Raw genomic sequence first — 23,220 nt, 5'->3', positions numbered from 1 at the left:
TGGCCATGTCAGTGGAATGGCATCATTAGCAAGGGCTTTGAGGTGGAGAGGGATGCAGAGCAGGGGTGCAGAGGAGAGTTCTGGGAGTTCCTGCTATGGAGCCTCTTTTCATGGTTCATTAACCTTAGACAATTCCCTGAGGGACATGAGATGGTGGGGGGCTGGGTTGTCCTATTGTCCCTGAAGAACAATGACGCTGCTATATTAATTAATTAATTAATTTGAAAGGCAGAGTTCCAGAGAGGCAGAGGCCGAGAAAGAGAAATGTCTTCCATTCACTGGTTCACTCCCCAAATGGCCACAACAGCCAGAACTGGGCCGATCCAAAGCCAGGAGCCTGGATTTTCTTCTGGATCTCCCATGTGGGTACAGGAGCCTAAGCACTTGGGCCATCTTCTGCTGCTTTGCAAGACACACTAGCAGAGAGTTGGAGTGGAAGTGGAGAAGCAGGGACTGGAATGGGTGCCCATATGGGATGCCATATACTTTTTGAAGCTTTTTTTTATGCTTTTTGACCTTCCCATCGCTTAAAGAAGTTCCTCTAGACACTCAGACAGCTGTATGCTTGCAGGTGGGATGTGTTTTGCAAAGTTCTTAGAACTGAGTTGGAGGAGTCTTGGCATAAACTGAACACTGTGGGCTCTGTGCTCCATAAGACCACTTAATGGTCGGTCCCGAGGCTCAACAGGCTAATCCTCCACCTAGCGGCGCCGGCACACCAGGTTCTAGTCCCGGTCGGGGCGCTGGATTCTGTCCCGGTTGCCCCTCTTCCAGGCCAGCTCTCTGCTGTGGCCAGGGAGTGCGGTGGAGGTTGGCCCAAGTGCTTGGGCCCTGCACCCCATGGGAGACCAGGAGAAGCACCTGGCTCCTGCCTTGGATCAGCGCGGTGCGCCGGCTGCAGCGCGCCAGCCGTGGCGGCCATTGGAGGGAAGACCTTTCTCTCTGTCTCTCTCTCTCACTGTCCACTCTGCCTGTCAAAAAAAAAAAAAAACAAAAACCAAAAAACAAAAAACAAAAAAAAACAAAAACACACACACACACACATTCGACTCCTACTATTTCTGTCTCCTTCAAACATTTTTGCAGATCTCTCCACACTGCTCAGTATCATTCTCATTGTTGTCTTTGTGACCAAGTCTATCATCACCCTATGAAAATCTCTCCTTTGCAGAGGCTTTGTCCTTCTTAGAACACCCTGTGCGTCTGCTCTTAAGCACCCATTTTTCACATCTCTGAAAACCATCATCCACAGGGAATAATTCTCATGAGCCCATCACATAGTAAATGACACCCTCTTTTAGTGATAAGAAAAGGCTTGACTTAAAAGAAGAAATAAAAGTCTACAGTCATCAAAACAATGTAATATCCTGTGTGAAAAGTTGCAGTCACGATGCCTTGTGGTTTGAGTCCCTTGATCATGTGCCCTAAGGGAAGTAGGTTGGTGGTGGCCCTGGATGACCGAGATTCTCAGGCTGTGGCGGGCACGTCTTCAGTTCACCTCACACTTTGGGTTCCTCGGGAAGGAGGGGCTGGAGCCCTGGCCCACCGTTAGGACGATGATTGTCAGGCTGCTCTTGGCTTTCAACTTCTTCCCCTCAATTCAAGGAACAGGTAAACAACTTGGATTTGTCTTCTCCTCTAAGTTTTTCTCTGTAGGGCTTGTGATCCATGTGCTTTACTTTAAAGTTCAGATGGCCTGTGAAATGTGGACATTTGAAGTGTGGTTCTGCTCTAATACGGTAACTTGTTATTTAGAGACCCGTTGATTCTCAGACCACAGCATAGTATTTTTAATAGAAATCCCTTAGAAATAAATAACATTTATTTTGCTACTAGTTGATAGTGTTTCAGGACTTTTGACTTATATACCACATTTTTTTTTTTTTTTTAATTTAAGAAAACTGCTCTAAGTAGGTTGGTTCTGAAAGCTCTGAATTTAGACTGCTTGGGTTCATATCACAGATCCAATTCTTACTAGCCCGGTCTTAGGTGAGTATTCAAACTCTTTAAATCTCAATTTTTTTAATCTTTAAAATGGGAATGATAATAAGTTCATTTCAACAACACTGCAAGGATAAAACAAAACAATCTATGTGAAATGCTTAGCTCGGTAAGTGCTTGGTTAGCATTATAAACGTTAGTTGTAATTACAATGTTTATCTTAATTTAATACGTATACAAATAAATCCTGGTGTCTCCATGGACGCTATTACAAATACTAATAAATTAGCTTTCATTTACTATTGGCTGAAATATATCATCTCGGATTAAAATTCTTTAAGTTCCCAAAGTTGATGAGGAGGAGGAAGGTGCATTTACACTTACAGAGCACTTGATTTGAGTTGCATTCAGTTTCCACAATTAGGAGGTAGGTATTCCAGCCAATCCCATTTTGGATGAATCAAGAGAGCAGGAAAATTAAATATTTTGCTCAAGGATATAGCGGTACCAGTTATTGGTCCCAACTGCCTGTCTGCTGTCTCTCTTAACTATTATGCTATTTCACCTAATGTGATGTGGTTTGTAATTCCATAGGCCCAGAGAAATCCAAGGTTAAATCATCTTCAGAAAATCAATTTATAAGAGAAGAGCTTGTTCCTTTCGGGGCAGGAATAAGACGTTTGGTCAACTTGTTCTCAGAGTGAGAAACGGGTCCCACTTGGCTCAAAACTTGGACTGATAGGGTCAAAGGCATGTTTAAATAAGAATAGTTATTTCCCTCTGAAAGACTTGTTAAAAAGTAGGTATCCTCAATGTTCTTTCTTATTTGTAGTTTGGTGGTGCAGAGTGTGTTATTATTTGCTTTTGTCCTTGGAATTAGGTGCATATACTGCAGTCAGTATAACTTCCCAACGTGGTACAATGGTTACATATGAGAGCACTTCAGGCAGTTCTTGGGAGTATGACATTAAAAGATGAGTTTATTTGGTGCAAAGTTTTTTGAAATCCATGCATTCAAAGGGCTCTCAAAGAGTTCACAAAAAATGTGGACTATGAGCAAATTATGCATGGTTTTCAAAATTATTTTGCACCAACATATATTTATTATTAATTCAATTTTCCACGAACTTTGAAATACCCTCATATATATCAATTTATTTTGCTGTGTGATGTGCCGATGAATATAAATTCGCGTATATTTATAAAAGGTGTTGATCCAATGAAAGACATGAGGTGGTGATGAGATAAGTTATGCCCCAAGATCTGGAACCAAGCACTTAGAATTACTCGATGCATTTTTTAAAAAAATTAAAATTTATTTTAAAGGGTCCTTAAGCTTTAGAGATCTTTAAAAATCCCTTTTAAAGCATATTTAACATTTTATAATTATTAGACTACAGAGGGAAACTTCACTCTGGCTAAAAACTATTTAAGATTGGTAATTATAGCAAAATGCCTTTCTGATATGTTATCTGCCATTGGTCCCTTCACTCTCTTTTGAAGATTTCTTGTATAAGACTCAAAGCTTTATATTTCTCCTTTAAAGTGCTTATTAAAAGAGAGGTAGCTACTAAGGCAATTGGAGAGCTCACACAGGCAGAACATTTGTTTTCGACTTTGAGATGTTTACTTTTCAAAGGCCAACCCTTGTCTAATAGCACTTCGGACCCGAGGTTAAGTGGCCATTTATGAACTGGGAAAGGAACAGGGGTCGGGGGGCGATGTGGAACTGCCTCTTCCAGGGGGCAGGCATTTGGCACAGCGTTTAAGACGCCACTTGGAACCCTCGCGTCCGTATCAGAGTGGCTGCGTTCATGTTCCAGCCTCGCTCCCGATTCCAGCTTCCTGCTGATGTGCATGCTGGGAAGCGGCAGGTGAAGGGTCAAGTTGTGCGGCCCTTGCCACCCACGTGGGGACCCAGTTTGAGTTCCAGGCTCCTGGCTTCAGTTGGGCCCAGCCTTTCAAATACATTAATTATACCAAAATGTCTTTCACAGTAAGAAAACTGTGAGAAAGAAAATCATTACAACACACAAAAATGCATAATCCATTCTAACCCAATAGTGCCAAGGCAACCATGTGCTACTCAGTCCTCTCTCTGTATTCACCTGCTGTGAAGATAAGGAAATTGTCCTCCCTAGGACTGTGACAAACAATTACTGTGCCCGTGTTGAGATGTGTGCGTTATGTCTGTGTGTGCATGGAGAACCATCTCGTTTCCACTCATTTAATACTTTTAACCTACTGGCTCACAACATAGCTTAAAATTCTTATTCTGTGAAGCCTAGCCTGATTCTTCATGATTTGGATTATGCCATAAAAAGTTCTTTATGGTTCCATTAAAGAAATACAATTTAGGAAGAGTGAGGAAACGCTATCTTGGACAAGTTATTTTTTTTCTTGAAGTTTTCCTGGTCTATAAATTTATTTTATTTTTCAGAGTTTTTTTTTTTTAAGATTTATTTATGTATAAGTCAGAATTAGAGCGAGGGAAAGACAGTGAGAGAGAGAGAGAGAGATCTTCCATCTCCTGGTTCACTCCCCAAATGGAAGCAATGGTTGGAGCCAGGCCATGTTGAAGCCAGAAGCCTAGAGCTTTTTCCAGGCCTCCCACATAGATGCAGGGGCCCAACCGCTTGGACCACCTTTTGCTGCTTTCCCCAGCACATTAGGAGAGAGCTATACAGAAGTGGAGCAGCCAGGACTCAAACCAGTGCCCATATGGGATACCAGCACTGCAGGCAGTGGCTTAACTCACTGTGCCACAGAGCCGGCCCCACAGTCATTTTCAAACCAGTAATCTAATCTGTCTTTTCTCCTCATGAGTAAATAAAATCTGTAGCATGTATTCTTTATTTTATGAGTATTATTATTTTGCTTTTGTTTTTGAAAACTATCGTGTAACAGTTTTTCACTGAGATGCCCAATGAATTCATGAACAATCAGGTAAACTTTTTTTATGATTCACTTTTTTCCCCAAAGAAACCTTTTATTTAAGGAGTACAAGTTTCCTAAGTACAACTTTAGGAATACAGTGATTCTTCCCACCATACCCCCCTCCCCACCTCTCCTCCCTCACATTCCCAGTTGGACAAGTTCTTTGCTAACATTGTGTGCCTTCAACTGGATTAAATACTAGTAGAACCGATATCCACAGAAAGGACTTGGTTGGATTTTGGAATCTGAATTCAGACTGGAACTGTGGACTCTTGAAAGGGAAGCAATTTGTGACTGATGACAGAAGGAGTATGCACATAACACATGGGCTTCATCAGACACGTTTTTTCAGTCCATACGGGGTATTTTTCAGTAAGCAAATCCTGTAGTACAAAGATAAAAATGCAGGCCATAGCATTCATTTTTCCTCGCGAGCATGTCTTCTCCTTCCTCCCCGAACCTCAGCAAGCAGACTGTCAGCATGGCCACTTTGGGCACGACTGATTTCTCCAATGCTGCTGCATCCCCCTGAGCACTTTGGAGAGCAGTACAGCAGGCAGGAAAACGATGGGCATTTAATAAAACGTCATCAGCAAAGCAAAGCAATTAAAAACCTGATTTTTATTTCAGCCTTTAGCAAATGACTCCTCTGCGGTAGCTGTATACAGAGAGAAGCAATTTACTTCCCTGGCTAAGTGTTGTTCAGGAGCTGGGTTTGGGGCAGTAAGGTGAGAAGATGAATATTGAAAAATGCGATGTAACCCATAGGAAGTATTTATGTGGCTTCTTAGGCATTGCAGCCAAGTTACTAGCTGTTAAAGTATCGACTGGATGTTTTGTCACTTCAAGCAAAGTTGATAGATATTTAAAAAATATAGACATTGCTTAAGAATTTGCTTAATTCCACATGCCCTCAGTTGCATGTGCTAATGCATATATATATAGTTACATAGTTGTAACACACTTCTATGCTCTAAGCTAAAAACTTCTTTGCAAAGCAACCATTGCAGCAAGGACTTTACAGCAAGCACTGTAACATCAATATCAATATATCAATTCCAGGAAGCACAATGAGTCATTGCTACAAAAAGGTTAAAATTAGGAATGAGTGTGTGGTCGCAACTCGGAGGCTCTCACATCCAGAGCTCTTCTCTAGGTGGGGAGGAGTTCTTGCTGCCTCCCCTCCTTTAGAAAAGGCCACCCTCCTTTTTAATGTCTTCTTTTTCTCATGAGTGGAGAAACGTCATATGATTGCCATTTGGCTTTTATCTCGTGTGGCTATCATCCTCCAAGTATTTCCTGCATGCAGTGTGCTGACATTTGCAAAATGAAATTTTTTATGTCACCAACATCCCAGAAGAAAATTCCATTTGTGGTTTATCATCTCTAAGACAATAGCTTTTTGCTGATGAGCACAGGCATTGACGAGGCTACAGACTCCCCTTCTGACTCTTGTCTAAAACTCGGAGGGCAGGCACTCCCGCAAAAAGCACGACTATTTCACAGCAGGTCACTGCAAAGGATAAACTATTTTTCTCCTTTTCATCTTAGCCAACGCTTTGTTTTCCTTTTTCTTTGAGAAGTGCACTTACAGAGGCTGGAACTTTTCTTCTCAGTAGATAGTTTTGCTGAACAGTGGGGAAAAACATGACATCTGGCTGGCTTTGTGATCGCCTGAAGGGGCCTCTCATTTTCTAAGCCGTGTTAATGTATCTCTGTCTCTTTCATGGTGGTTTCTTGGACATGTTTTGGTCAATGGAATGGTTTTAGCACCAAAAATAAATAAATAAATAAATAAAAACCACATTCAGAATTTTCAGAGTGAGAAACATTAATGAAAATTATTCCTTGAAGCTGCAGGAAAGGTAACCCAGGCCCATGGAGAACTGATTGCAAAGTGGGTGTCTAACTCTTCCTTGTGGCTCACTTTGCTGGTCTGAGCACCTGAAGAGAGGTGTGCTGGGGGGGATGAACAACTTCTGAATCACTTGGCAGAGGCTCTGCAAAAGAGTCTGGACTTTTTTTGGCCTTAGCATTTCAGTGTTAGTTTAGTCTGTGTGCCATCAGGCAGTTTCTGTGTGTTTTCTGTTTTCATGGTTGGAAGCCAGCCTGCAACGTGGTGGAGAATTTCTTACGAAACTTCGAATTGCTCCTTTATCTAGGCATCACCATCACTGTCATCTTTTTCTCTGTTATCATCTTCATCATGTAGGGTTAATGGTTCCTGGTGATGTCATTCAGAACAATCCACTCACAGTTCACTTTGGCCACTGATCTACTCATGAGCCCCTTTCTGCAGCATCTAAGTCACAAAGAAATCTGAATCGTTGACACGTCCTCGTGTTAACACTGATGCAGATTTCCTTATTGAGAACTTAGGTAGGTGTTTGAATTTTTTTTTTTTCTTCACTTGCTGAGAAGATGCAAGGTTGTACTTTTCATAGCTTAGGGATTCTTGGCACTTGGTGGAGTCTCAGCCTAGGTGTATTTGCAGCTTCTGTGTGACCTGATGCCATTCTTTGATACTGAGCACGCACAGTAATGAGGCCACCTCATTTCAGATCAGCTGGCTTTCATTCCTGACCCACCGACTCTATCCCACGGCCAGTGGGTGAGGATGGGCATACGTGATGAGAATGCTTCCTTTTACCATGAGACATGTAGGGCACTGAAAGTGGGTGTTAGCAGGTTCCGGTCACTTGCTCCTTGCTTGTGCTTCAGTAAGACAGGTCCTCATGTGTATACTCATTCAACGGGTATCTATTAACTATTTTCTATGATTTCTATTTTCTAGATTCTGTGATGGCTAAAAAAAACCCACTTTGAACTTTTAGACAAAAAATGTTGAGAATTGTGAAGTCTTCCTATAAATCTATTTTTTAAATTCAGGACATTATAAATACTACTCTATCCACACAAGTTAATTTTTGGAAAGCAGTTATAAGCAGAAGCATCTACAGAATTGTTGACTGCAACCACAGATGTTCAGAGATAAGAAGGAAACTCAGACCTCTGTCAATTTACAATGAGGAAATTGTGTTGATGTTTCCTAGAAGCTGATAGAATGATGACATTGAACCTGTCTCAGAATTTTGCATAAGATGAAGCATCTCTGACTTTCCATTTCTCAAGAACCAAGTACTTCAGGTGCCATGATTTATTTGCTGAATGAGTGCATGAGTGTGACGGGAGAAGTGAGAATATCAAAGAACGATTATCTGACATCCCAAAAGTTCTTTTAGAAAGTACTCATTGATCACTTTGGTAACTCTTGTCTCTTGGAAACTAAAGTCTTGGATGTTTGCTAACATGGGACTTCTTGCTAGGGAACTGCTTGACCTCTGAGTTGCTTTCTGTCAGGCTGCATGTAGCACTATATTTTATAACAGGGCAAGGACAAGTGTCCTCTACACTACAGTGACTGCCAAGGTTAAGGGCAGTGCTTACGGCTCGTGTAGGCCCAAAGCCACTGGTTTAGTAAGTCATTAGTCAGGCCTCCACATACATTGTTACTTATAATCATTTGTCCTTATTTGAACAAAAGCCTCCTTACATTTTAACATCATACTTTCTTGAAAAGAATGAGTGTGCATGGTCTAATGGGCAACTGTGATACAGTCTTGGATGGTGGTCATCGCTTAGCCTGTCTCTCTAGGCAGAAGTTGTGCTTTTGTCATGTGGTCTCTATTATACAACCCTTTCCTCTGGTTCTGGTAGCTTCCTGTCCCTTCCCCGCCTCAGACCTAAGAGTGGTCATAACTCTGCCGCCACAAGCCACTGCCTATGCTGCCTGTGGTTTTGCTATCTTCACACCTCTGTCAATAAACCCTCCTACGATTGCCCAATAATGAGTGCTCCATACGCTTTCTCTTGGGATCCTGAATGAGACATCAGACTTGTATATGCATGCATTTTTTTTTGAGAGAGAGATGTTCCTAAAATTTTCATTCCTTGTGAAAACGGGGGAATTTCAAGACAACAAGCAACCAGAAAACTAGATGAAGTGGCCACACGGCTATCTAGAAACTGTAACCTGCATTTTATTTTCTTTATTTTAATGTGAGTTTCTAAGAGAGTCTGGGACCAAAGTGTAATAGCTTTGTTTTTATTTTACTAGTAGCTCAAAGAGGATGGTGAAGGGTGCTACCAGGGGCTTCAAAAAGTTCCAGGAAAAGTAGGATGAAGAGAGAAGCTTATTTTGTTCCAAACCAATTTTGAAATGCATGCATTTTAAAAAATCATACTCATTTTCCCCAAACTTTTTGATGAGACCTCATAGAGTCTTATGTGTATTTCTCTTTCCCATATCCACATGAAGCCAAACCGCCAGAGGGAACCTCCAGCATGACAGACCGTGGACCTGCCCTGCCCAAATCCTGGCAGCGCGGTTCATCTTGAAGGATCTGCTGGCTGTAGAGCCCGAGCAGGAGCAAGTGGTCAGAGGGACACATGCTGAGGGTATCCTGGGCCCAAACAGGAAATGTACTCAGAGGAAAGTTACAGTAACTTAACCAGCTCTGTGGTCAGGAGGGAGGTGTTCTTCTGTGCCAGGGACACCAGCGTCACCTTCACAACACGCTCACATACATCACAGGGCAAGATGGCTGAAAACACAAAGCTTTCATTTTTGTTCGTTCATATCCAACAAGTTCAGTTCTGTTCAGTTGGAATTTTAAAAAGGAAACCATTTGGTTAGGATCATCCAACCTGAGTTTTCCACTACAAAAGAAACTCTGATGGGCATAAATGGAGCCCAAGAAAGTTCTTCAAGGTTTTGAAAGAAAATCACATTGCTAATTAAACAGGCATGGTGTCTCTAATTGCTTCTTTAGCTTCCCAATGCACACTTCAATCTTGAGTGCTGCGTATTCTATTCTCTGGTTCAGCAGTCTCTGTCTACCACTTTACTTCTCTATGGTATGATGATATAGAAAAGAAAAGAGGATATTACAAATATAAACATGTCAAACAATGCAATTCGCAAAAGCTTGAAGCTAAGGAATTGTCTGGTGAGACTGAGATGGAAAAGTGATTGCATGTATTGACCAATGTCCCTTTTGTACACTCAGGCAAGCAGGTACAGTTGTTTCTTGTGCATTGGGAATACTTTATAGGAGATGTTTTATGTGACCCTATTTGTAGCCCTTATCTTGGATCCACCTGGGATATTAAGGAAGTCTTTGAAATTGTAAGCACAATGTTTTGACAGTAGTACCCCTTTAACTGAGGAAGTTACACTCCAAGATCACCAGTGCATGCCTGAAACTGCAGATAGTACCAAACTTTACAAGGTAGCACCTCTTCCACCTTGACAAACCACTCAATAGGGACAGAGGCCACAGCTTTTCCAGTTTCAGGTGGGATATCTAAACTAGTACAGAATTTGTTCTCCTTCACAGTTTCCTGAATAGATTGGTTCTTCATGTAGATCTTAGCAACCTGCTGACTTTTTTCTTTCCTTATTTAGTCAAGAACTTGCTCTTTTTCACTTAAAGGAAGCACTGTACAGCGACTCTGGCGAGTTCAAATTTCCAGCATCACCACTCCTGTGCTTTGGGCCACTGTTAAGTACACTGAGAGTTAGTTGACTACGAGGAGTGCAATGTCGTGCCAGTCGATCTGATGACTAACAGGTGGGAAATGCGTCAGCGTGGATATGCTGCACAAAGGCATGCTCCGCATCTGGGGTAGAACAGCATGAGACTTCATCATGCTACTCAGAACAACTAAGAATGTAAAGTTGATGAATTATGTATTTCTGGAATTTTCCATTTAATGGGTCTGCATCACAACTGACTAAGTAAAACTGTAGAAGGCAAAGTCATGGATAAGGAGACAGGAAACTACAGCACGTGTTCTAGTTGCCAAACATTTTCCAGATATGGGTACAGTGTCAATTCAATCTTGATGAGTGACCAAAGTTGTTTTTCTACTCATTCATGACTTAAACATTACTTCTACGTGCCTAAGTAAATGAATTATGCCTTGGCCCTTCCGGCATGTGACTCTGTTTAAAGTCATCGGCTTCTTTTGTTCTTAATTGCCTCTTCTGTAAAATGAGAGGTTGGCTTAGCTCATCTCCAAGTTTCCTCCCAGCTGAGAATTCTTGCAGGCTGGGTCTCCAGCAAAATGTTAGCGACAATGAAGTTCATCTTGATTTGTTCCTTTTCCCATCCTACTCCCCTGCTCAGTGCTATCCTCCCAGCTCTCATAGCAGACACCTGGTACCATCCCCTCCACCAAGGCCCAGCTGTAAGTGATCCAGAATGACTCCCTGAAATAGTGTTGAAATTTTGATACAACACGGCAGAAGGAAGAAAGTGACAGATAAGACCTCACAGGACACGAACTCAAGCTTCAAGAGTCACTAACTTGTCCTGAAACCTCGGGCTACTCACTGGCCTCTTGGACCTCATTTCTATGTCTGTAAAATGGGCTAAAGGATGATCGTCCTGCCTCTTTACCTCACAGGTTGATATGGAGTTCAGATGTGATAAAATAAGACCATGTATTTTATAGCCCTATGAATGTAGGCCATGGTTACTAATTTAAGTCAACTTGTTTACCACATTGTATTTTAGGCTTCATCTATGGAAATCTAACCATTAAATGAGCTTTTGGGGAGGGTCCTTTTAAAGTCAAGGTTCTTTGATGCTTAAGGCCACACCTTAGATGTGGTTATCCACTCTACCTATGGGGAGGGCTGACCTAAATATAATAATTGACCCATTTACAACAGGGGAAATGGGAAGGACTCTTTTTCAAGTTATCTGTACCTCAGCCCATTCTCATGGAAGTACAGGCAACTTCCGAGCTTCCTGAGTCAGCTATGTGACAAGACTCACAGATTATTGTGGGAAATCTTTCAGCTCTCACTGCCTTGCTCAGAAGCAGCAGACAGCGCCTTCTCACCTCCCATTGTACTCTTCATGTTGCCTGTTGTCAAGCAGGAGTCATGAGGGAAAGAGGTTTGAGGTTACTGCTTCCTGTCTCCACACCTTTTGCTGGTTTAGCTGCTAGGAAAGGCTTTGAAAAGCAAAGCACTAAATTCAACATCAAAACAACTTGTCAATTCAGTTAGAGACATGTCAGTCAAGCCAATCCTGTGATACTGTGAGCAAATACATTTGAACGGGTTAACAAATGGATTCACTTTTAATCCAGCAGGTTTGACCTAGGTAGACATTGCATAACCACTCACAAGGAGGAAAATCAAATATCTATAGGGCACGGGCTAGGTTTGTAAATACCAAAGCAGCCTAGAAGGATAATTTCCATTCCTAGAGCGAACTACAAAGCAAAATGGCATCAACCTGAAGTTAGTATGGGAAAGTTGAATATTTCTGCCACTTCCTCTGAGTCTAGACATGTCCTTAAATTTTACAGTATGTCCTTAAATGATTTTAAATACTTCAGATTTCCCAAAAACCCAGAGAGTCAAACTATATATCAAAGCAAAATGTTTTCTGATGCCCTGCTCATCAGCTGTTCATGTTATCAAGCCAGTGCCATGGAGTGTGTATTTTCACAGTGCTTCATTTCAACAGAAAGCAAGAGGTATCAGAATCATCGCACCTAACTGGCTATCTTTTTCTACCACCAAAAGGAAGCAATTGTCTTTTATCTAGTGTCTCTCCAAAGCAGATGTGGATTATGAGATGGTTATTCACTGAGGCTTTTTTGAATTATCAACTTGAGTCAAGATGGGATCAAGTACAAGGATACAAAATACTGAAAACCAAGAAGTTCTATTAGCCAATCCTGATCGCAACTTGAACCCCAGACCAGGAGGCTGTTAGCCACATACTGACAAAGGAAGCCAACTATTTCTAGCATAGTATCTATGTTTAAAGGTCAGCTAATTAAAAAATTATTTATTTATTTATTTATTTGAAAGCAGAGTGATGGGGAGGAAGGGAGGAAGAGAAAGGAAGAAGGAGGGAGGAAGGGAGGTGGGGAAAGAGACAGACAGATGCATCTTCCATCTGCTGGTTCATTCCCCAAATGTCTGCAACAGTCAGGGCTGGTCAGGGCCAGGCCAAAGCCAGGAGCCAGGAGCCAGGAGCCAGGAATTCCATCTGGGTGTCCCACATAGGTGGCAGGGAACCAAGTACTTGGGCCATTCTGTTTCCTCCCAGGTACATTAGCAGGAAGTAGAACTGGAAGCAGAGGTGCCCCCCCTCCCCCATTTCAGGCACTCTGATATGAGATGCAGGTATCCCAAGCAACAGCCTAATAAGCTGGACTATAAATCCTACCCAAAGGGTCAGGTCAGCCAATTTAAAAATTATCTGTGTGGTGGCTGGTACTGTGATGCAGTAGATTAAGCCTCTGCCTGAGACGCCAGCATCCCGTATAGGTGTCGGTTCCTGTCCCAGCTGCTCCTCTTCTGATCCAGCTCTCTGTTTATGGCCTGGGAAAGCAGTAGAAGATGGCCCCAGTGCTTGGGCCCTTGCACTCATGTGGGAGGCCTGGAAGAAGCTCCTGGCTCCTGGCTTCAGATTGGCCCAGCTCTAGCCATTGTGGCCATTCGGGGAGTGAACTGGCACGTGGAAGACCTCTTTCTCTGTCTCTCCCTCTTTCTGTACCCCTACCTCTCAAATAAATACATACATAAAATCTTTAAAAAATGATCTATGTGGACATAGAAGAGAGGAAAGTAAGCCCTGATAAAGTGAACATCCACTTTTTGCCAAATAGCCATTTAACAAATAGCTTTCAAGATTTTGCCCTCAACATAATCTTAGGACAAAAGAATCCCAAAATATTACTTCTTCCCTTGCTCAGTTGGTGAATATGCCATCACCCAAGAATATTGAACATGCTAGATACTGGGGTCTTGGGTTACTCATCCCTGAGAAAGTCCTCAATTAGTAGTGGTTGGGGAGTGTGGACCCAGCACCCGTCATGTCTCGACAGTGCTGAAGTTTAAATTTGGAGGCCTGTGATGGACAGGAGAAAAATCTGTCTTCTGGTTACTTCACTGTATCATGCCTTGTGAAGGAAAAACAGTTTCAGGAGAGAAAGCCCATTGTCCCCACCTTCTAAAAAAAAAAACAGCAAACACTGAAGCCAGCTCCAGGGGGCCCACTAGGTTCCCGGTAGCCTTTGAAGTAATTTGTGTTTTCTTTGCCATGAGCCTCAGTCTTCTGCACATCTCAGGTGACTAAGCTTCACCTCAGTGGCTGAGCTGTCTAGTCTGGTAATGCAATGAAGACAAGATGAGTGAAGCAAAGATGTGGGCAAAAGGAAAATGATGATTTACTGGTGGGTCTGTGTGGCCTGGGGACTGTTGCTAACTCCTCCGTCCTTCTCACTGGCTACCCTTAAGCCAATGCTGAGTTTTGCAAATTTTAATCTAGAAATACTTCTCGATTTATCTACTTCTTTCAAATTTTATTTCAGTCTCTTACCACCTCTTGCCTAGACTAACTTATCTGTATCCTCACTGGGCTCTGTGCTTTCACTCCTGTAACCTTCACATCTATCTTCCACATTTTTGCTAAAATGATTGATGAACAATGAAACGTAAGTTGTGCACACCACTTGTCTGCTTCCAAGCCTTCAGTAGGTTCCCACCACCTGCAGGAGAGAGCCCAAGCTCCCTAATGTGCTGAATGATGCCTGCTCTGCCAGCCTTGTCTTCCTCCACTTGTGGGCCAGCGATGACCTCCTTCACCTTCCATACTGCTTCCCACCTTCTCCTTGGCAACATACCCTGCCCCTCCCCACACCCTCCCCCTCTCTTCTAAAACAAAGGCCTCTCTTAGCCAGGCTAACTTTCACTTTGTCAGAATTTGCTGAAGCAATCAGTGCATAATCCTGCACGGCGCAAGTCAGTCCTTGTGTCCCCCAGGGACCCTTCGCTGATTCCCCAGGGGGCCTGAGAAGCTGGGCAGATCCCCGCTCCACCACTTTTTAGTTCCCTGTGTTTATGTATCTTTCTCCCCCACAAGACTAGGAGCTGCCCGAGGACAGACGGTGGCTGTTCTTCATTTTTTTGGGAGATCATCTTTTCTCTCCTGTGTGTGCCTGGGAAAGGTGTCCCACTCTGAGTTAGAAAACAAAAAAGGCATACTACGCAACCTACTGAAGACACATGCTGGAGCTTCTCACTCTCCCTCCCCTCTTGCTCCCTGCCTCCCTCTGGGTGCTGGGAGGAGGAAGCCAAACTGGGGTCCATCTAGGGTTCCTTTCCAGCCTCACTCAGCTTCCCCCCTTGTACTCCTCTCTGCCTGGTTCCTCACGAAGTCCCATTCTCATCATTTTTTTCCTTATTATCAGCTTTCAAAAACAGATCAGGACAGATCTGAATACTCATTAAGATAGAATTAAAGTAATTAGCAACAGTAGAGTTCAGTAAGCAGCAACATAAATGCCTGACCTGCACTGCCTGAACAGCATGGTTGATGCTGGCGTTCCCTGCTGGGGTTGGTTGCCCATTCAGTCAGCAATGGCCCCATGACGCCCAGGTAAACAAAGAAAGAAGCCAAACAAAATAAAACAAAAACCAAAAAATGGGCGGGGTTTTCACATCAAGACATGTTGAACTTTTTAATTTTTTAAAAAATATTTATTTATTTTACTTATTTGAAAGGCAGAGTTGCAAACAGAGAGTTCTCCATCAAATGGCCACAACAGCTAGGCTGGGCCAGACCAAAGCCAGGAGCTTCTTCCAGGCCTCCCATGTGGGTGCAGGGGCCCAGACACTTGGGCCATCTTGCACTGCTTTCCCAGGAGCATTAGCAGGGAGCTGGATTAGAAGTGGAACAGCTGGGACTTGAACTGGTGCCAAACGGAATGCTGGCATTGTTGGTAGTGGCTTTACCTGCTGTGCCACAATGCTGGTCCCGGTGGACTTTCTGATTTACATGCTTACATTTCAGTACTTTTATAAAGTATTTGTTGAGTGAATGATAAACGAAGCTAAAGTTGTCAAAATACAAGTTTTGAATGAAGATTTTTCTTTAAAAAGATATATTTATTTGAAAGGCAGAGTTATAGAGTGAGAAAGGGAGAGATAATGAGAGTGTTCTTCCATCAACTGGTTCACTCCCCAAATGGGCATTGTGGTGTAGCAGATTAAGCTGCTGCCTACAATGCCAACATCCCATATGGGTGCTGATTCATGTCCCAGCTACTCCACTTCCAATTCAGCTCCCTGCTAATGTGCCTGGGAAAAGCAGTGGAGGATGGTTCAAGTACTTGGGCCCCTGCATCCATGTGGGAGACTCAGATGAAGTTCCTGGCTCCTGTCTTTTTTTCTTTTCTTTTAAGATTTATTTTATTTATTTGAAAGACAGAGTTACAGAGAGATAGAGACAGAAAGGTCTTCCATCCGCTGGTTCACTCCCCAGATGGCCGCAATGGCCAGAGCTGCCCCCATCCAAAGGCAGGAGCCAAGAGCTTCTTCCAGGTCTCCCACATGGGTGCAGGGGCCCAAGAACTTGGGTCATCTTCTACTGCTTTCCCAGGCCATAGCAGGGAGCTGGGTCAGAAGAGGAGCAGTTGGGACTAGAACCGGTGCCTATATGAAATGCCAGCACTTCAGGCAAGGGTTTTAACCCACTGTGTCACAGCGCTGGCCCCTGGCCCCTGTCTTTAGCCTGTCCCAGCCCTGGCCAGTGAAGCCATTTGGGGAGTGAACCAGCAGATGGAAAACCTGTCTGTCTCTCCTTCTCTCTAACTCTACCTTTCAAATAAATAAATAAACCTTAAAAAAAAAAAAAAAAGAAACAATACTAGGGGATTAGAGGAAACACACATGAATCAAAAGTTAAAGAAATTGAAGCATATAAAAAAAGAGATAGATGTTTATATGGGAGAACCTGAGTCAATGGCAAAATAGTGACATAAACGAGCTTTGTTGGAGGCCTGAGAAGGAAGTGGTACTCTGGCCTCAGGGTTACTGAACAAAGTATGGAGGTGGGAATGCTCGCGGTGTGTTCCCGGGTTGCTGACGTAAATGATCTGGCGACTAAGGAGGGTTTTGTTTTGAGGAAATGAGACTGGAAAGCCTGCAGAGGTCTACGAATCTGAGGGTAAGAAGTGAGGTTTCATCTGTCACCATATGTTTCAAGAACTCCACTCGCAGTGAATACCTAAGAGAGAACTGAAAACACATGTCCATGTAAACACCTGAAGACAAATGTTCACAGCAGCAGCGTTGACCTTAGCCAAAAAGTGATGAGTGGAAAGCAAAACGGAATGCCTCCATACAATGCAATATTATTCAGTCAGAGAGAGTAATGAAGTTCTTTTTTTTTTTTTGACAGGAAGAGTGGACAGTGAGAGAGAGAGAGAGAGAGAGAGAGAGAGAGGAAGGTCTTCCTTTGCTGTTGGTTCACCCTCCAATGGCCACCGCGGCCGGTGCACCACGCTGATCCGAAGCCAGGAGCCAGGTGCTTCTCCTGGTCTCCCATGCAGGTGCAGGGCCCAAGTACTTGGGCCATCCTCCACTGCCTTCCCGGGCCACAGCAGAGAGCTGGCCTGGAAGAGGAGCAACCGGGACAGAATCTGGCGCCCCAACTGGGACCAGAACCCGGGGTGCCGGCGCCGCAAGGTGGAGGATTAGCCTAGTGAGCTGCGGTGCCGGCCCAGTAATGAAGTTCTGATCCATGTTACAACATGGATGAACCTTGGAAACACTATACTAACTGAAAGAATCCAGGCAGAAAAAGGCCATGTGTTGCATGAATCCCTTTACACAAAATAATAATAATAATTAAAAAAAAGCCAATCCATGGAAACAAAAAGTAGATTAGTGGTTGCCAGGGGTTGAAGGGAGGGAGGAATGGGAAGTGACTACTAAAGGGCACAGGGTGGGGACCCTTGTTGTGGCTCTATGGGTTAAGCTGCCTCCCGCAACAGGAGCATCCCACAGAGCTGCCAGTACGAGTCCCGGCTGCCTCACTTCCAATCCAGCTCTCTCCTAATGCACCCAGGAAAGCAGCAGAGGATGACCCAAGTAGCTGGGTCCCTTCCATTCACAAAGGAAACCTGGATGAATCTCCTGTCTTTAGCCTGGCCCAGCCTCAGCCGTCGTGACCATTTGTGAAGTGAACCAGCAGACGGAAGATCTCTCTCTCTCTCTCTCTCTCTCTCTCTCTCTGTCTCTGTCTCTCTCTATCTCTCCCTCTCTCTCTGTAACTCTGCTTTTCACATAAATAAATAAAAAATAATGAAAGGTATGGGGTTTCTGGGATCATTAATCCTCAGTCTGGGAGTAGAACACCTGACCATAGATCTTCTTTTTAAATTTCTTGATGTACAGCTAGCATTGCTTAAGTATATAAGAGACAAACACCTTCAGTTTAGTTCTGTGCAGCTTCCTTCTACTCAAAGCAAAACCAAAACAGTTGAACACACAAACTCAAATCCAGGCTAAATGGTAAATTTCATTTTTACAGACTCTGCTTTTATTTGGGTCTTCAGTGTGAGTACATGAGGTGTTGCCTCAAATGAGTATTTTAAAAATGCAAAGGATAGACAATTATTAACACATCCCCATGACAACAACAAAAAAATGTTTTGGCTTGCATTGAAATTTGAATCAAAGACACATAGTGATTCGCTACTTTAGGAAAAGTCTGGAGTCTTTTGCTGGCAAAATGGATCCTTCAATGACGAAAGATGGTGCTTCGGTGGTCTGTTTCTCAGGTGGTGCTGGCTGACTTGGGCCTTAGTTCTGGCTCTGCTCACCATTTGCTGACTTCAGACTAAGCCATGTGTTGTTTCCAGCCCTCATGCAATATTTGGAAAAAAAATATATTGTCGGCCGGCGCCGCGGCTCACTAGGCTAATCCTCCGCCTAGCGGCGCCGGCACACCGGGTTCTAGTCCCAGTCGGGGTGCTGGATTCTGTCCCGGTTGCCCCTCTTCCAGGCCAGCTCTCTGCTGTGGCCAGGGAGTGCAGTGGAGGATGGCCCAGGTGCTTGGGCCCTGCACCTGCATGGGAGACCAGGAGAAGCACCTGGCTCCTGCCATCGGATCAGCGCGGTGCGCCGGCCGCAGCGCGCCGGCCGCGGCGGCCATTGGAGGGTGAACCAAAGGCAAAGGAAGACCTTTCTCTCTGTCTCTCTCTCTCACTGTCCACTCTGCCTGTCAAAAAAAAAATAAAATAAAAAAAATATATATATTGTCATGTGGCAGCCAATGGGAATACAGTGCAAAACAAGACAGATGTGTTCCCTGTTCTCATGAGGTGGAAAATCAAGCTTCAGTTTATTGCTTTTGAAGTGCAGAGTCTGAACTAAATGGAGTCCAAGGTCTGTGGTACTTTGCTAAGATGGCTTAGAGGTAGAACATGGACCAGAGTGGTAACTAGTGGGAGTCTTCCCGCCTCTGTGATTTAAAGGAACACATATGCAAATTTCTTGGGCAGCCTGTTCTCCACATTTGCTGTGGAAGGGAAACAAAAGCGAACTCTTCGGCTTACATTGTTTTCTGACCTCTTTATTCCACTCTTAGAATGGCCAACACTGAAAGTCAAAATGTTTAAAAACATTTTCATGCCTTCACACAAGCCTGTATCACAACTCACAACCAATCTGTTTATGCATGTGTCAAGCATTGAAGGCACTTCCAAATTTGTCACTCAGTCAGAAAATCAGCCCAAACCTGACTGACATTGTAGGAATCTCCATACAGATTCACAAAGTCTGAGAGCCTGGCTGTGGTGCTCAGTGCCAACACAAGACCATATTCCTGCCTTCCAGGTGAAAATGTGTCCCTTCAAAGGAGGATGAAAATAAGCTCAGATGTAAACTATTGAACTCTTTCCATGTGGTTAATTAATACATCTTAATTTCTGGAAAAAAAATATCCTTATACTCTTGTTCTAAGCAAATTATTTTTCTTCCAGAGAACAAGATTTTGGTGAAGCAGTCTCCCATGCTTGTGGTGAATAACAACGAGGTCAACCTGAGCTGCAAGTATACCTACAACCTCTTCTCCAAGGAGTTCCGGGCATCCCTCTATAAGGGAGCTGACAGTGCTGTGGAGGTCTGTGTCGTGAATGGGAACTTCTCCCATCCACATCAGTTTCATTCAACTACAGGGTTCAACTGTGATGGAAAATTGGGCAATGAAACAGTGACTTTCTACCTCAAGAATCTGTACGTTAACCAAACAGATATTTACTTCTGCAAAATCGAGGTCATGTACCCTCCTCCTTATCTAGACAACGAGAAGAGCAACGGAACCATTATCCACGTGAAAGGTAACACCCGACTCTACCAACAGAGTATCCTAAAGTAATGCTTTGCAATTGCAGTCCTGAAAACCAGCTCATGTTTAGGGGTGAGGCTGGGTAAGTCCCGTGTGATTGGAGGCTAATAAAAGCAAATTATGTTTCCAAAAATTATTATCTTCCATTTTAGAAGAGATTCAAGGTTATGTTTTGAATATTTTTACGTTCTCTGACAATGAGTGGCAAGTTATAGTCCACGGTCATGAATCATTCACAAGATTGTTCTTCATTCAAATGGGTCATGGCAGAAAAATGGTTTCCATCAAAATCTAAGCCCAGGTACACAGAGGAAGGAGCTGCATCTAATGGATCAGGACTTAAGAAGAACAGGTTCTATTTCTAATTAATTCTCTCTTTATGTTCCATGGTCTTCGTCAGTAAAACTACTTTTCCATTTTCTAAAACATACAAAGGTAGGCCAGCGCCACGGCTCACTTGGCTAATCCTCCGCCTGTGGCGCCGTCACCCCTGGTTCTAGTCCTGGTTGGGGCGCCAGTTATGTCCCAGTTGCTCCTCTTCCAGTCCAGCTCTCTGCTGTGGCCCAGGAAGGCAGTGGAGGATGGCCCAAGTGCTTGGGCCCTGCACCCGCATGGGAGACCAGGAGGAAGACCTGGCTCCTGGCTTCGGATTGGTGCAGTGCCGGCCGTGGAGGCCATTTGTGGGGTGAACCAATGGAAGGAAGACCTTTCTCTCTGTCTCTCTCTCACTGTCTAACTCTGCCAGTCAAAATAAATAAATAAATAAAACCTACAAATGTCTAGAAACCAGGGGACATAAAATTTGCGTTCAGCCAACTCTGTGAGCTTGGATAAATCATCCATTATATTCATGGCCCAAAACTCCACTATAAAAGCACCTCAAAAAGTTTATAGAAAAATTAAAAAGTTTATATTGGTGTAAAAATTTTTTTGAATCCATGCAGTTTTTTTATAATGCCTATTTCCATGTACTTTATAAAGACCTCTCATATATCTGATTTCAAAAATTTTTTTACACTAAAAATATTGTTTTTACAAGATTTATTTATTTATTTGAGAGGCAGAGTTACAGATAGGGAGAGAGACAGAGAGAGGTCTTCTGTCTTCTGGTTCACTCCCCAAATGGCCATGATGGCTGGGTCTGGACCAGGCCAAAGCCAGGAGCCAGGAGCTTCTTCCAGGTCCTCCATGTGGTACAGGGTCTCAAGCACTTGGGCCCTCCTCTACTGCTTTCCCAGGCCACAGCAGAGAGCTGGATCAGAAGAGGAACACTGATATGGGCTGCTAGCATCGCAGGCAGAGGCTTAATCTACTACATCACAGTGCTGGCCCCTAAACTTATTTTTTAATTCTATTTTTCCATGAAATTTTTGAACTCTTAGATTAAGCAGTACTCATAAATTTGTAAAAATCCATCTACTTAGCTTATTTTGAGATTATGTTCTTTTTAAATATTAGGTAGTAAAATCATAAGATTCCCAAACTGAGAAGAATATCATTTATTGGTGGAAACAAGTAAAATTGAGAGAGATCATATAGAATTATGGAAATACTATGGTTTTTCCTATCTGTAGAATGATAAATAAGAAAGTGCATGCTCACTTTTATATTTAGTGCTAGTGTAATTTCTTTCCTTTTTTCTCTTCAAAATTTAAGTTATACAAATTTCATATATACAGATTTAGAGTAAAATTTCAATAAGTGGCTTTTCTCCTCCTTTGTGGTGACAGAGCTGTGCTGGTGAAAAGCCTAAGGAAAGAGCTATTAATTTAACGTAGCAGAGTAGTTTTCGTGTTCTTGTAGAATAGAGGCAGTCCATGTGTGGATGCTCTGCTTGCTGACTCTCATTCAGATTTCTAGTATCTAGTATGTCTAGAGAGAATACTTTAATTGGATCAGGTCCAAAGTTAAAAAAGTATGCTTTCGGAAGCTGAATGAAACACATTTTCTCATGGAACTGATACACTATATTGGAATAGTGTTTTTATATACTTTACATACTTATATATATGTACACATATATTTTAATATCCCATATTATACATATGGGATATCACTGATATTAGAACTCAGAGGAAACCAATGATCCTACACTCAATAATTTTCAGTCCTGTCTGCATATTATAAACCTGGGTAGGCTTAAAAACACGCTGATGCCTGGGCTCAACCCTGAGACGCTGATGTAATCTGCTGGAAGTTTTTTTATTTTCAAACTTCCTCAGATAATTCTAATGCGCAGCTGTGATTAAAAATCAAATGGGTAGATGGTTTATGGTAGCCTCTCTCATTCTGTTTCCCTCTGGTTTTGAATAGAACCCTGGGTTCCTTCTCCTGCTCTTCCTGGGACCCACCATCATATAATCTATTCGACAGAGGCGAAGCCCTATGACACTGATGATTTTCTTAAGGCTGGAAACCATGTCTGTCATTTCACTTACGGCAGGGATAGCGTTTAGACACTGGATGAACTGGTTTCTGATGTAGGCAAGGGGTTGGAGCTGTATTAAAGCCATTAGCGAGCACTGTTTTTGAGTCATACTGTGGATTCAAAAAGGCGAATGCAACTCTTCCTGTATCACTTCAGAGCAATGGCTTCCACTTGCAGTCTTGAAAACTGACCAGGCTGGGGTGAGTGGTGGGCATGAAGAAGCTCTAAATAGTAACATTTTGCATATTTCTATTTCTTTTCCATTCTTCTCTGATGTTCAGAAGGAAGAAAAGGTATTTAGCTGCCATTCCCATATCATTTAACCCACTCTATTTTATTTTTCAGAGCAACATTTTTGCCCAGCTCACCCATCTCCAAAATCATCGACGCTCTTTTGGGTTCTGGTGGTGGTTGGCGCAGTCCTGGCTTTCTATAGCATGCTGGTGACAGTGGCCCTTTTTTCTTGCTGGGTAAGAGAAGCAGCCCTGTCTTTATGTAACTTTTCCACTGCACATGCAATTTGAACCTATTCAAGGATGTTGCCTAGGTGATTTCTGTTTAACATATGCAATTATTATTTTGTTTTTCTGCTAGGTTTGGGTAGGTTCTCTTTCAACCTTTTCAACCTTATCTCAGATAAAAATCAACACTAATTCTCTCTTTCAGAAGACAATGAATCAGAAGCTA

General features: G+C 43.0%; 1 protein-coding gene and 1 long non-coding RNA gene across 5 annotated transcripts in view; one reads left to right on the top strand and one right to left on the bottom strand.

Annotated features, from left to right (window-relative positions):
• Positions 1 to 1,390: 1,390 nt before the first annotated feature.
• Positions 1,391 to 23,220, top strand: part of CD28 (CD28 molecule) — a 32,065-nt gene continuing 10,235 nt past the window's right edge. The window contains exons 1-3 of one of the 2 annotated variants that reach the window (XM_017342615.3): positions 1,391 to 1,492; positions 19,743 to 20,097; positions 22,879 to 23,003. In XM_017342615.3, the coding sequence (XP_017198104.1) occupies positions 1,391 to 1,492; positions 19,743 to 20,097; positions 22,879 to 23,003 (582 nt within the window). 2 annotated transcript variants of the gene reach the window in all.
• LOC138848941 (uncharacterized) overlaps positions 16,629 to 23,220 on the bottom strand; it is a 139,792-nt gene continuing 133,200 nt past the window's right edge. Inside the window, exon 5 of one of the 3 annotated variants that reach the window (XR_011387154.1) lies at positions 16,629 to 16,990. This is a non-coding gene — a long non-coding RNA (uncharacterized lncRNA). Of the gene's footprint in view, positions 16,991 to 18,269; positions 18,621 to 18,677; positions 19,278 to 23,220 lie in introns of those variants that run through there. The other 2 variants (XR_011387151.1, XR_011387153.1) reach the window with 2 other exon arrangements.

The sequence above is a fragment of the Oryctolagus cuniculus genome, chromosome 3 (genome assembly GCF_964237555.1).
Source record: "Oryctolagus cuniculus chromosome 3, mOryCun1.1, whole genome shotgun sequence".
Classification (NCBI taxonomy): Eukaryota; Metazoa; Chordata; class Mammalia; order Lagomorpha; family Leporidae; genus Oryctolagus; species Oryctolagus cuniculus.
The sequence above is the reverse complement of the archived record's forward strand: the minus strand, read 5'-3'. Positions and strand labels throughout refer to the sequence as shown.